Raw genomic sequence first — 12540 nt, forward strand, 5'->3', positions numbered from 1 at the left:
ATTCAATATCCATATAATATCTCTCGATTATCCATCACTTTCCTTGGGAAAATGACCCTGGGATCACATGCAAGCTGTTAGATTTAAAATGAAATGTAGGGCTTTGTTTGCAGAAATGCTACATCTTGCTTACAATGGTTTCAAGGTGTTGCTTAAGACATGTTAAGCCCTTAATAGCCAACCTCTGGCATATTTTACTGATGATCCGTTGAAGCTTTAAAGCCGGTCCTGTCGATGTTGCTTAGCTGAGACAAGATTACTGCAACAATAAGTGATCCTTATCACTCACTCAACTCAGTTGGTGCATTATTTTTTTATATAGTGGCCAAACTTTTCCGTTTGTTTTTCAAAGTAATGAACATGATGTTCTCTGGTATTCTAATGAGAAGGATGTAAACACCATAACCGTAATGTTACGATCACTTCCTTGTTTCTACACTCACCGTACATTCTCTGAGGTCAACTGACAATAAAGGAGAGCTTTGTAGTTTTATAATTACAAAGTATAATTTGCTGCTTTGTATACATTGTTTGCCCTCTTTCACCCTGCTCTTCAATGGTCAGGAACACCACAGGGCAGGTATGATTTGGTATGATATAGTGGATTATCATTCTCAGCGCTGCAATGAAACTGACGTGGTGGTGGTGTGTTAATGTGTGTTGTGTCGGTATGAGTAGATCTGACACAGCATTGCACTGTGTCCACTCAGTGTACACTCTTGTTAGATACGCCTACCTCATTGGTCCTCCTTGTAGATGGAAAGTGAGAGACAGGAGCTCATCTCTTGCTGCACAGTTTGTGTTGTCCTCTAGTCTTTCTTATATTAAACATCCTTAATTCATCCGCATTCTATCAGCAGTCATAAGGTTTACATTCTGTTATATATTAATATATAGTGTATTAATATACTGTTGCTGAATCTTGGAACCAAAGTGTGTAAAAGACACTTTGGCCGTACATGTGTCATACATGTTTCTTTTGTGGATTTGTTCATATGTTATTTTCTCCTGCCAGAAGCTCACATGTTCAGAAGCATGTTATAAAATTTGGTTCTATGTGCACCACCCTTTAAATTTTTCACACAGAGGCCCAGCAGTTCACCAGAGTTCATGCAGAGGAATAAAAAGCACTCTGGACTGACCTGGAGCTACTGCTGCTAGTCATAATAGAAATCCCACCCGAGCGAAAGTTTCTGATCAAAGCCCTTTAACAGGCATTTAATTTTTGTCCCGCTGTTATCTCCCGTTTCCTTAGCGACACCTCATGGTTTGACACAGTCATCGGAAAATCCTTCTCCATTGATCCAAGTGCCTCCTCTGAAGATCCAGGGCGGTCTTAAGCTTCTTCGAAGCTTTCATGGAGGGGTTGGAGGGCGATGTCCCCTCAGGCTACTTCTATGAGTCACTGTACTGACAGTGGGAAAGAGGAAAATATCAGTGAGACAATTGATTTGGTCCCTGCTGGTTACCATTACCAATTTTCTCTTTCAGCCAGGCCATCTGAAAAGAACTTGCAACTCATTTCTACATCTGGACTATATTCCGTAGACCAGATGCACCATTAAGACGATTCATTTGCAGACAATGCCAACACATAAATACCAAAATAGTGTTTTTTTTTTCTCCATTCAATTCATAAATTATATATATATATATATATATATATATATATATATATATATATATATATATATTAATTACATGAGTGCATGTCCATACTAAGTGCTATTGTGTATTTTATGATAAACATGTTTTATCAATTAGTAAAGGTTTCATTGTTCCTTATATTTCATTGAAATGCTGCAATACATGTTAAATATATTTCTTTATAAATTTTCAAATAAAATTAAAAAAATTGACAGATACATCCAATTAAAATATAATCATGAGTTGCAGCCCCATAAATTACCTTCAAATATTTTATATTTTTTTATAATATTTATGTTTTCTGGTTGGACGAACCAATTGGAATTAGATTAAAACAAGAATAGAGATCAAAAAAAGAAAACAAATATAGACTAAAACAGAGAAAAGGAAAAAAAAAAGAATGTTGTTTTAGAACAGTGTGTGTTTTTGTTTTATTTATTTCTTTATTTATATATTTATTTATATATATTTTTGGGTTCTTTTTTTTTGTTTGTCTTTTATTCTTGGGCCAGTAAAAATAAACAAGGGGCCTGTAAGATTTTGGTCTAAAAGCTAAGTGGGTCAGTAGGGAAAAAACCTTATGCTACAAACTGCTATGGATTTTGGATGGGATTTCATAATAGCTCTTGTAGGTGTAAAATGTGTCCCAGTTCTTTTGTCTGTATAGTGTACATACATCTAGTCGTCTGTGTAAGCTTTCTTATGATGGCTGGAGGATCACTAATGTTTATCAGGCATCTTATTTGGCTTCCTCAAGCTGCTTAGAAATGGACATAGTCTACACTGCATACTTATTGCCTGTTAAACTGCTGAGAACGAAGCAGATTAGTCTAACATGAACCCTCTTGGATTTTGTGGGCTTGTTCTAGATTCAGCCTGGCATTCCCCCAGTTGCAAGTCACAACCTCTGTGTTAATCGAAACATTTTTGGCCCTGTTTTCGTCTTTAATTTTCATGCCCTGAATTTGCTCGTCAACTGTACAGTCCGTGTAGCCGAACATGCTGATTAAACCGAGTGAGAAATTGTTGGAGGAACAGCTCCCAAATGGTGTAATACCACAGTAATGCCTGCAAGTGTGAAAGCGATGTGAAAGCCTTGCATGAGAAGCAGGATTTTTTTTTTTTTCCTCAATCTAGACACCATCTCAGAAGTCCCGACTATTCCTCTCTTGGACTCAAGTCCTCCTTCCTGTAAGCAAGATTTGGCAGCGTAAAGAGGCTTACTGGGAAGGCAGAAATGCGCTGGACTTCAGAAAGCATCTGCAGAAAGAGCATGCAGGCTTGAGCAAGGCTGACAACTGCAAAAGCATTGGCCATTGTATGGACAAAGTGACAGGGAAGAGAAATGAACAGAGGATGTATGGACGTGTGGGCAGAAATGTGTCTGAATCCCAAGCCAAGCCTTGTCCCGTCTGCTCAGCCCAGGTGCAGTGCCAGCTTGCTGAGGTCTGGCCTGCTGAAAGCCAGCTGCCAGGGGAGCTCCAACACTGGGCTGTATGTTTGCCGGGCGTGGCTTTAGCAGGACTGTCCAGCTGTCTGGAGCTCTCAATGATGGTGCGCCTAACACTGAGGTCATGTTAAGCGTGTATGTGAGGGGCATTTTGAGGAACTGCTGGAAGGAATTCAGTCATTACATGCAAATAAAGGTCCAAGAAAGGGTTCAGTATAGTGATGACATAGAACCACTCCAGTTCCTTGAGACATTTTAATAGGTCATATACACAGATGAACCATATCATTATGACCACCTCATTGTTTCTACACTCACTGTGCATTCTCTCAGCTCCATTGTCTGCCTAAGGATGGTGGGCTTTATATCCCTCTAGCCCATGCTTTGCACTTGGCATGTTGACCTTAAGCATATGTGCAGCATATGGTCAAATACAAATTACATATAAAGCACTATTCATGACCTACACAGTAGGAGTTCACAGTGTATATAAGAAGTCAGCATGGATTTAAGATTAAGGTCCTGCCCCATTATTCGCACTTCCGACATTGCACTCCGCATTAAGTGAGCAAGGCTGTAGGTTTATTTAATCTTTTTACAATTGTGCTCATGAGCACCCCCATATCTGCACTTTATTCACCACTCTCATAAGTCATCAGACGGGTCTGTGATGTTCCTCATTGAAACAATTTAAAGAATGTCTTGTAAAACAGAAACATTAACTCTGTATTTGTGCATTTTTTGTTTGTTTATTTTTGTTTTGTTTTTACATTAAGGCTGATGTAGTTGGGTCATGTTTTTATAAATGCTGAAGGTAGTGGAAAAGGCCACTTAACTTACTAATTAGACATGTTATAGGTTATGTTTTAGAATGGTGTAATAAAAACAAAAAACAAAAAAAATTCTGAAGATATTTTCTCACAATTTCCTAGCTCTGTACCCTGTGTAGGTGTGTGTTTATGTGTTAGTAAAACAAGTTAAAAAAAGCAGAAAAATGGCAAAGAGCTCTCCACGTATTGAAAAAAGATGAGCATATTGATTTATTCCTGCTCCATAATTGAGTAATGTTGACTTATGTTTGTTGTTTCAGATTATTTATGTAGGAACCCACATAAATTTGGGATACTGCTAACTGCATGCTACAAAATTTAATAATCTGAGTTATAAATATGTTTCTGTGGTAATTCAAACAGTAAACAAAAACTTAAAATTTAAGCTCCAGCAACATACAAACAAAAGTTGTATTTCTCCTCAGACATTCAACTTTAAAATACAGATCTTAGGAACGTAAACAAACCAGAGAGAACTGCGGTCCACCACAATCGTAGATGTTAGCTTTAAGACCTGTTCATGCAGAGTATGATTTGTACATAGTGGAACCTTCACACCGTCTAATGGTTTTTTTCCTTCAGAATGTTTCTTGTTCTATAGGACTTTGAGTTCTGCTACGAACTAGATGAGCTGTTCTGCCGCCATCTTAATGCTTATTTGTTTAGTTTGCAACCATGACAACAGAGCTCTGATTGTTCAGCCTGATTTTAACTTATGCAATAGAGCACGAGGGGGAATGTGTTATCATGAAATAATAGCACACATATTTTATGATAACACATGACCTCGTAAGTAGCTATGTCACAGTAACAAACTCTACTGCACTCAGCCTCAGCTCGCACACTACAGTATAATTAACCTGCTGAATAAACTACTCACACCCCTAATCTGCTGAATAAACTATTCCAGATAAACTTGCTTCTGACCAAGAGAGACTTTATCTAGCCTGGTGAGCTCGGTCGAGCTGCAACTTTCTCAAATTTCAGCATGTTCTCTTCGTAGTGTACCATAAGAGGTAACCAGCCATAATGTTTTATACTTCTAATATAACATATATTCATATATACACACAGTGGAACCTCTACTAACAAACGCCTATACTAATGAACTTTCCAAGATACGAACCGGGCATTTGAATATTTTTTTGCCTCCACTAACGAACCATGACTCTAGAAACGAACCCGAGCCTCTGCCGAGCCGGCGACTGGAAATGGCCACTGGCCCCAGTAGGCGAGTCTCCCAGCGCGCCCAGGCTTGAGTGAGCTTTTAAGATTAGCAAATTGTAGTTTTAGCACTTTAGCATTAATGTAAATAGCAGACATTGAAATTCATGCTAAGGTAAGTTGTATCTACGCTTTGTCTCCCCACATTCACCCGCCTACTCTCCGTTATTCCACCCACCCCCCACCTCCCGTCATACAGTCAGTGCCTGTGTTACTCCTCCAGCCAGTCGTCACATCTTCAAAGTAGCGATGTGTAACCACTTAAAACTTTATTTCTTTTTTATTACTGTTACCACTGTATTTCTTTTTTATTTTTTAGTAATGCTACATGTATTTTTTTACTAATTTGAGGGTTTTGTAAACATATATCAGTGCAAAAAGGGTGACTTTCGGGGTGGGCTGGAATGCATTAATTGCTTTTCCATTATTTTAAATGGGGAAAATTGACTTGAGAAACAAACATTTCCACTTAAGAACTGGGTCACGGAATGGATCAAGTTCGTAGGTAGAGGTTCCACTGTATATTCATATTGTGCCATCGTTGCATAACTTAATTTTAAACATTTGTGCTCGGTTCTAAACCCACAGTCATGACTGTAGGGAATGGGGAATTATTTGAGATGCCCTGAATGTGCAGCTAAAAAAAAAGAGCTGCTTACAAAGGCTAAGGACGGTTACAGCAACTGAATCTCCGATGGGCTTTCTTTCCACTGGTATCTGTTTTCTGTTTTTGTTTTTCTTGTTTTTGTGTTGTTCTTAACCTGTCTTTGTCTCAAGTCATTTAATTAATGTTTTATTTTGTATTAAACTGTCTTTAGTTACAGTCACTTCCATCAGTCTCCATTTATTTCAAGTTAAACATTAGAGTTAAGCATGTTATTAACAGTGATTGAGTATAATTGGTACGTGATTTTTATCGGCATTAGTATTCTCGAAGTAAACTGAAGACAGTTTATTGGTGTGAAACATGAACTGAAGCTAATTTAGCGGTGCAGAATGTGATAACGACAGCTGAGCTACAGCATAGAGAGTTTTTAGCAACGGTGTTCAGCGGACTGATACAATGATTGTGAAAAACTTGTGCTGTTATCGCGAAATAAAGCACACTTTAGAACTCTTCTCAATCAATCAGAGTGTGCGACCAGAACTAACTGTTGTATTAACATTCATAAAACACAGAAAATAGAATAGGTTCTAAATGGAAAAATTGATACAGCCAATACCATTAATATGTGTGTTTGTATTCATAATTTGACATGCCTTTTTTCGTCCATAAAAATCAGACCCAAATTTTTTTAGGTGTTATAGGCAAAAAATTCGTAATTGGTATTTATTTACATTACACAATCAAAGTAGTTAGTGAGAGTAAACTCTGGAAATATATTTTTTGTGCTAAAATACGATCAAAAATAACAAATTTTCCCATATTACTCAAAACTTTAGGCATCTTGCGAACAATTGTAAAAATACTTCCATGACTAAGCCTTTTGTGAGGCTGTGAGTTCTTGGCAGGTGGCAGACAGTGTGACAATTTTCAGTGAAGTCTATAATAGGCTTCTGAGAGCTACACTTTTCAGAATTTAGATGTTCAGTCCTGTAGCTACAGTTCCCTGAAATTCCTCGACATAAAGGCAGTAAGGTGCTAAAAAATGTGTGAAGACTCTGACTGAAGGTGACAGGCTGCTGAAAGAACTGTGCACAAACACAAATGCAATGCATTCACTTCCATTTACATCATATTTAACAACTCAGTTTCACAGCTTCTCCAGAACGAGGCTGAGAGAACTCAGCTAGAAGTAGATTTTTAGGAATTTACAGTGAAAATCACAGTGTCAAACTAGCTGAACAGTCAACACCACTGATTAAAGATTACTTTTGTTGGCACCAATTTTAGAATGGGTGACTCTCGAGTAGCTGTGTGACCAGAGGTGTATAAACCTCTACCAGCACTGGACCCTGAAGCATTGGAGCTGTGTTCTCTGGAGTGATTTAACTTAACCAAGTACCTTTTAGGATGAGTTTGATGAGTGTTTGTGATCTAGCATCTACAACTAAACATCACAATCTGACCTGAGTAAAGTTCTCACAGAACTCCAAACAGTAATGATTCATCATCTAGTGGGAAGCCTGGGGGGGACAAATGACCTAATATCTTTCATAATAGGATGTTTAATGCTTTAATAGAACATTTCTCACTTATTATGCTGCTGTAAAAGCCTGGACACATCCATTATAGGTTTTAATACTGCTATGAGGATTTTATTTTCAATTATTATTGATTTTATTTGTTTATTCTACCAGATTTAATGCAAGAACAATACATGCATCACAAGCATTAGCATTATCACATACTGTATCTACAACTCTACACAAAGGGGAAGAAAAGCAACTGGGAAAACAATTTGATGTACATAGGGTGTAGTTTTTTACAGAATGTTTCAAAACAAGTATAATCATGACAAAATGTAATGAATATAGTATAGCCATTGCCACATTGCCAAAATCTGTAATTCAAAATCTGTAATTCTGAGATTTATTCACAGGTATAGCAACTAAAGTGTTTGGCAAGCAGTTTCTAACAAATACCTTGGAAAAGATATCAGAAAAAGATTTCTGGAACTTACAAAGCTTAGGGCATGACCAGTATTGATGAGTTACTGTACCTTCTTCGATTTTTCATTTAATACACAATGGAGAGACCTTTGGGAAAATCTTATGTAATTTGGCCTTTGAGTAGTGAAATCTGTCTGTGAGGATTTGATAGTCACATAAACATTAAGATCATTAACACCACTCCAGTCTATGCCAGAAATATTAGACAGAGTACCTTTAGGGAACAAAACTGGACTTTAACTGTACTTTTTAAAGGTACATTTACACTGTGTCTGCCTTTAGTGGCCAATAATGTACCTTTACCGTATCTTTTTTTAAATGGCCCAATACTTTATATTGGACATGGACCTTAAGCTCAAGCACAGCTCCTTCAGAGTACCCCATTTGTTTCATACTTTTCTATGGAGATTATACTATGTGATTACAACATGACGACTGTGTCCACAATGATAGCATTTTATAGAGGCTGGATTCTGTCGCTGTCCAATGAAAAAACTTATAGATCCCAAAGTAGTAACTTTACAGGAGGAGAAAAAACCTTCTTAACTTTTAATGTAAGTCTATGCAAAAAGATTAAATTCCAAGTAAGTAAACAAAATATATCTATTGGTCTGTTCATCATGAAATTTTCACATGATGTGAAGGATAACTGCTGTTGTGTTTAAATGATGTAGTAAACATAACATCCACCAAAATGGAGATACATGTTTTTAATCGGAGAGCAACGATTTAGAAAGAGATGTCTATAAACATTCTGACATTACGTATCCTATTGTTTTAACTTAATGTAAAATAAAGCTGGTTCTAAACACTACTCCACTTGTTTTTGTGTACATGAATATGGGGTGGCTGTGGGTTTCCATTTCCTTTTTTTTTTAACCAGAAAACATGGGAAACTGAGGAGCCAGCACTTTTGGATCTAGACAGCAACAAATAAAGGCCATTATGTTGTGTAATGGCAGTGAGCATTTTTGCCTCGAGTTTGTTGTGTTCTCTTTTTTTTCTCCTTCTTTTTTTTTAAGGTATGTGTCCAGTGCGGCAATGAATTATTCAAAAACTGCAGGAGCTATATTCATTCTCATGCAGAATTATTTGGCTCAAGATGATTTTCCTAATATGTGTTCAGCCCACCTTTCTTCTGAAGCAGCAGAAGCTTCAGTTTTTTGAAAATGGGTTTTGGGTGTATTTGAATTATAAAAGGATCCCTGTCATTTGTTAAATTGTTTGGTAAGGAAACATTCAGTGGATTGTGTTGACTCTGATGATGCTAAATTATGCGATCATGGAAAATTATATATATATATATATATATTTTTTTTTTTTCTTCTTTTTCTCTTGGCCCAGGGACTCTTCTAATAGAGAACATGCAGATTAATGGGCGAGCAGAAGATCCAGACAGAACCATCTCTTTATCCCTGAGAGACAACTATAACTCCTGGGTCATCCTGGACCCAGTCAAACAGCGCCTTTACCTTAACAGCACTGGACGAGTTTTAGATCGTGATGTAAGTAACCAAGATGACCATTATATTTCAGTTAAAGCTGTATCGGTCAATTAGACTATACATATGTCTATGATGTCTAAAGCAGTAGTCACTGTAGGACTTTTGCTTGGCTACACTGAATGTCCAGAGGTTCACGTCTGTTCATCTAATGTCTTCTGATGAAATGAAATGCATAGATGAAGATTTTGTTCTCCCTATTCAACAGCAAGTCCTCTGGGAAGATTTTATACTAGATGTTGGAAAAATTAATTAAAAACCCCATTTGAATGGTCATTGCTTTTCTATGGAGATATTAGGTGTGCAAATAAGTTTTAAAGAGGTTTTTTTTTTCATTTATATTAAAGTATTAATAAGATACATTCACGATCACTAACATAAAAATCACCATCTATAATTCGTCTAAACCAATTCTCACACAAACTTTTGGATGTAATATTATTCCAAAATATTACAGAATCAGCACTTAAAATAAAATGACAAAAGAGCAGGACATTTTTTTTTCTGAATTACAATTATACACACACACACACACACACACACAATGTGTCCTTAATGGGTGCCATTTAAGTGGCTAAATTCTCTCAACTCTGAGACCTGCTGTTTTTTTTTTTTTTTTTTTACCTAAGTCCACCAGCAATTTCCAATCTCATGCTTCACCCCATCTCCCAATATTTGTAGCCTGCACGTGTTCTCGAAAACATGCCCCCTCATGCACAAACCAAATTATATTATTACTACAGCCACTTGTCAATGCATTAACCTCTAGCTGTTTGCTGTACAACAAACATGATAAAACCCTAAGCACCTGATGTGTCTCTGTGTATACCAATCCTGTGACAAACTAATCTTACAAGCTAATAGAATATGCTTCAGTGGGCCAGTGCCTGTACATAATCCACAACTAGGGTCTTTGTCCTAGATTTTGTGGTGTTGGAAGGACATCGTAATTTGCTTCCAGCAAAAACTTAATACGACTTGCATACATCACCCAAAAGTTAGGAACTCTTCCGCTTCTCTAGATTCTCCCGAAAAAGCCACTGGCCTTGTTTTGCCAGTGACACAGCTGTTGCGCACACTGCTTCCTCTTCCTGCTTGTGAATAAAACTAGTCATCATTTGCCTTCTCCTCGCTGATGTGGCCTTACTAAAAGCTTTCCATGAGTCACCTGACCTAAGGCCTCTTCCACATTGTACTTGGCCAATCACATCCCATAGCTCCAATGTGCTCCTGCATAGCCACATTTGGATTCTGCTTCCTTCCTGATTTTGTGACGGGTGCTGCTGCTTTTACCACTGCATTTTTTGATCCTGACAAAATCACCACGCGAATCACCTTTGCACATTTAAATTCTTCAACTAAACTTGTGAAACATCATAAACTGTCAATGGCCACCAAAAACGAGGCTGTAAGCCAAATTGCTGACACCACAATTTCAACTTCTCTTGCAAACACAATGTATGTCCAAAGAGAAGAGAGTATCGTGCTGATGTTTAACTGAACAATTATTTTTCATTGTACAAAGTACAACAAAATGTGTCTTCAGCATTTAACCAATCTGTGGCAGTGAACACATGCATACTAGTGCACTAAGGGCTGTGAACACACACCCAGAGCGGCGGGCAGCCTTCACCGGCATCCAGGGAGCAGTTGTGGGTTCGGTGCCTTGCTCAAGGGCCCTTCAGCCATGGATTGGAGTTTTCCTACCGGTCATGGGAATCGAAGCAACAACCTTTTAGTCCTAAGCCCTATTCTCTTATCATTTGGACACTGTAATGTGGCTGTATGGTACACTTTTGAGTTCCTTTGGGAAATTTGACAACTCATGTAATGGCTACATGGCTACAATGCCAACATTCATTCATTTATTCATTCATCCATTGTCAGTAACCGTTTATGTGCAAGGCGGTAACACAAACTTTAGAGGCCCAAGTCTGCCAATTAACAGCACCTTTCATTTTCTTTTCTTTCAGCCTCCTTCCTACATTCATTCTATTGTGGTTCAGGTCCAGTGCACCAATGAACTGGTTGGTACAGTGATTCTCCATGAAGTGCGGATTGTAGTGAGAGATCGCAATGATAATGTCCCTCGCTTCCAGCAGCCAAGATACTATGTTGCGATCAATGAGGTGAGTCCCTTCAAATGATCTTGTATAAAGTTATAAATAGCTAGAAGAAAACGAAAGTGACTAAAAACCATCTTTTCTGCTCCTTGTGCCTCACTATGGCTCCTAGTGCTTGAAAGTAAACTAAGGCTAATTCTAAACAGTTCTTTAATTCTAAGTTATTTTTCTAAACAGGGCTGTTTAGACAGGGTAAGGAATGTTCTGATTTGTTGGATCCTTGTGGCATTTTGATCAGTGCATGTCACAGATGTTTTATTAAGACCTCAAGAAACTTTGATAACTTGTGGATAAAAGGGAAAAATACATATGTATGTGTAAAAGATTTAGGATCATAAATGATACTGTATGATTAATTTTAGATAACAAACTCCACTTCAACTCATGCAAAATATATGGAGCTTCATCACTCAAGATATCACACTTCTGATGCTCCACAACCCAAAACTGATGGATCCTAAATACCTTTAAACACTTGGCCTTAGGCAATGTGTAGTGGTTCTAGACTGTCCCGTTGGCCCTGAGTGTTGGACAATGCTGTTCTTATAGAAATTATAAAAGTCAAGTGTATTCACAATTGAATGTCAACTACGGGTGCACTTTAATATACCTGAACGCATTTGTTTCAGCTGGATTTTTCTGGATATACAGTACTGTATAGGCATCCAAGACAATTATGTATTTAAACAAAATATTTCTCAGTAAGCGTGGTGCTTGTATAAGGTTAATTATAGTAAATACAAAAAAAAAAAAAAAATATATATATATATATATTAAAAAATATAAGATAATTATATTTTCTATAATGTAGTAGGTGTGTGTGTGTGAGTTTGAACAATGTTTTGTTCAGATTCTTTTTGATTGCATGAAGATGTTAAATCAACAGCACACATTATTTAAAATCCTTATTTATTAACCAGTAAAACTAGGTACTGGATGATAACCTCAAATAATACAGACTCCACGAGGAGAGATTTGGAAAATGTTAAACCAACACATTCACACACAGAATACCACACTCATTGGAATAATATTATTTTGATGTATTCTAATGTTAAGCGTTATTTGTTGTTGTTTGTTTGTTTGTTTGTTTGTTTACTTTTCAGATAAATAGCTTTGTAAATCTTTGGTGCCTAAAATATTTGCACAGT

General features: G+C 37.2%; 1 protein-coding gene across 10 annotated transcripts in view; it reads left to right on the plus strand.

Annotated features, from left to right (window-relative positions):
- The window catches only part of pcdh15b (protocadherin-related 15b), a 323490-nt gene that overhangs the window by 79399 nt on the left and 231551 nt on the right, over nt 1–12540 (plus strand). For all 10 annotated transcript variants that reach the window (XM_066663505.1, XM_066663496.1, XM_066663499.1 and 7 more), the window contains 2 exons: nt 9109–9269; nt 11240–11395. In XM_066663505.1, coding sequence (XP_066519602.1) covers nt 9109–9269; nt 11240–11395 — 317 coding nt within the window. The remainder of the gene's footprint in view (nt 1–9108; nt 9270–11239; nt 11396–12540) is intronic.

The sequence above is a fragment of the Hoplias malabaricus genome, chromosome 3, assembly GCF_029633855.1.
Source record: "Hoplias malabaricus isolate fHopMal1 chromosome 3, fHopMal1.hap1, whole genome shotgun sequence".
Classification (NCBI taxonomy): domain Eukaryota; kingdom Metazoa; phylum Chordata; class Actinopteri; order Characiformes; family Erythrinidae; genus Hoplias; species Hoplias malabaricus.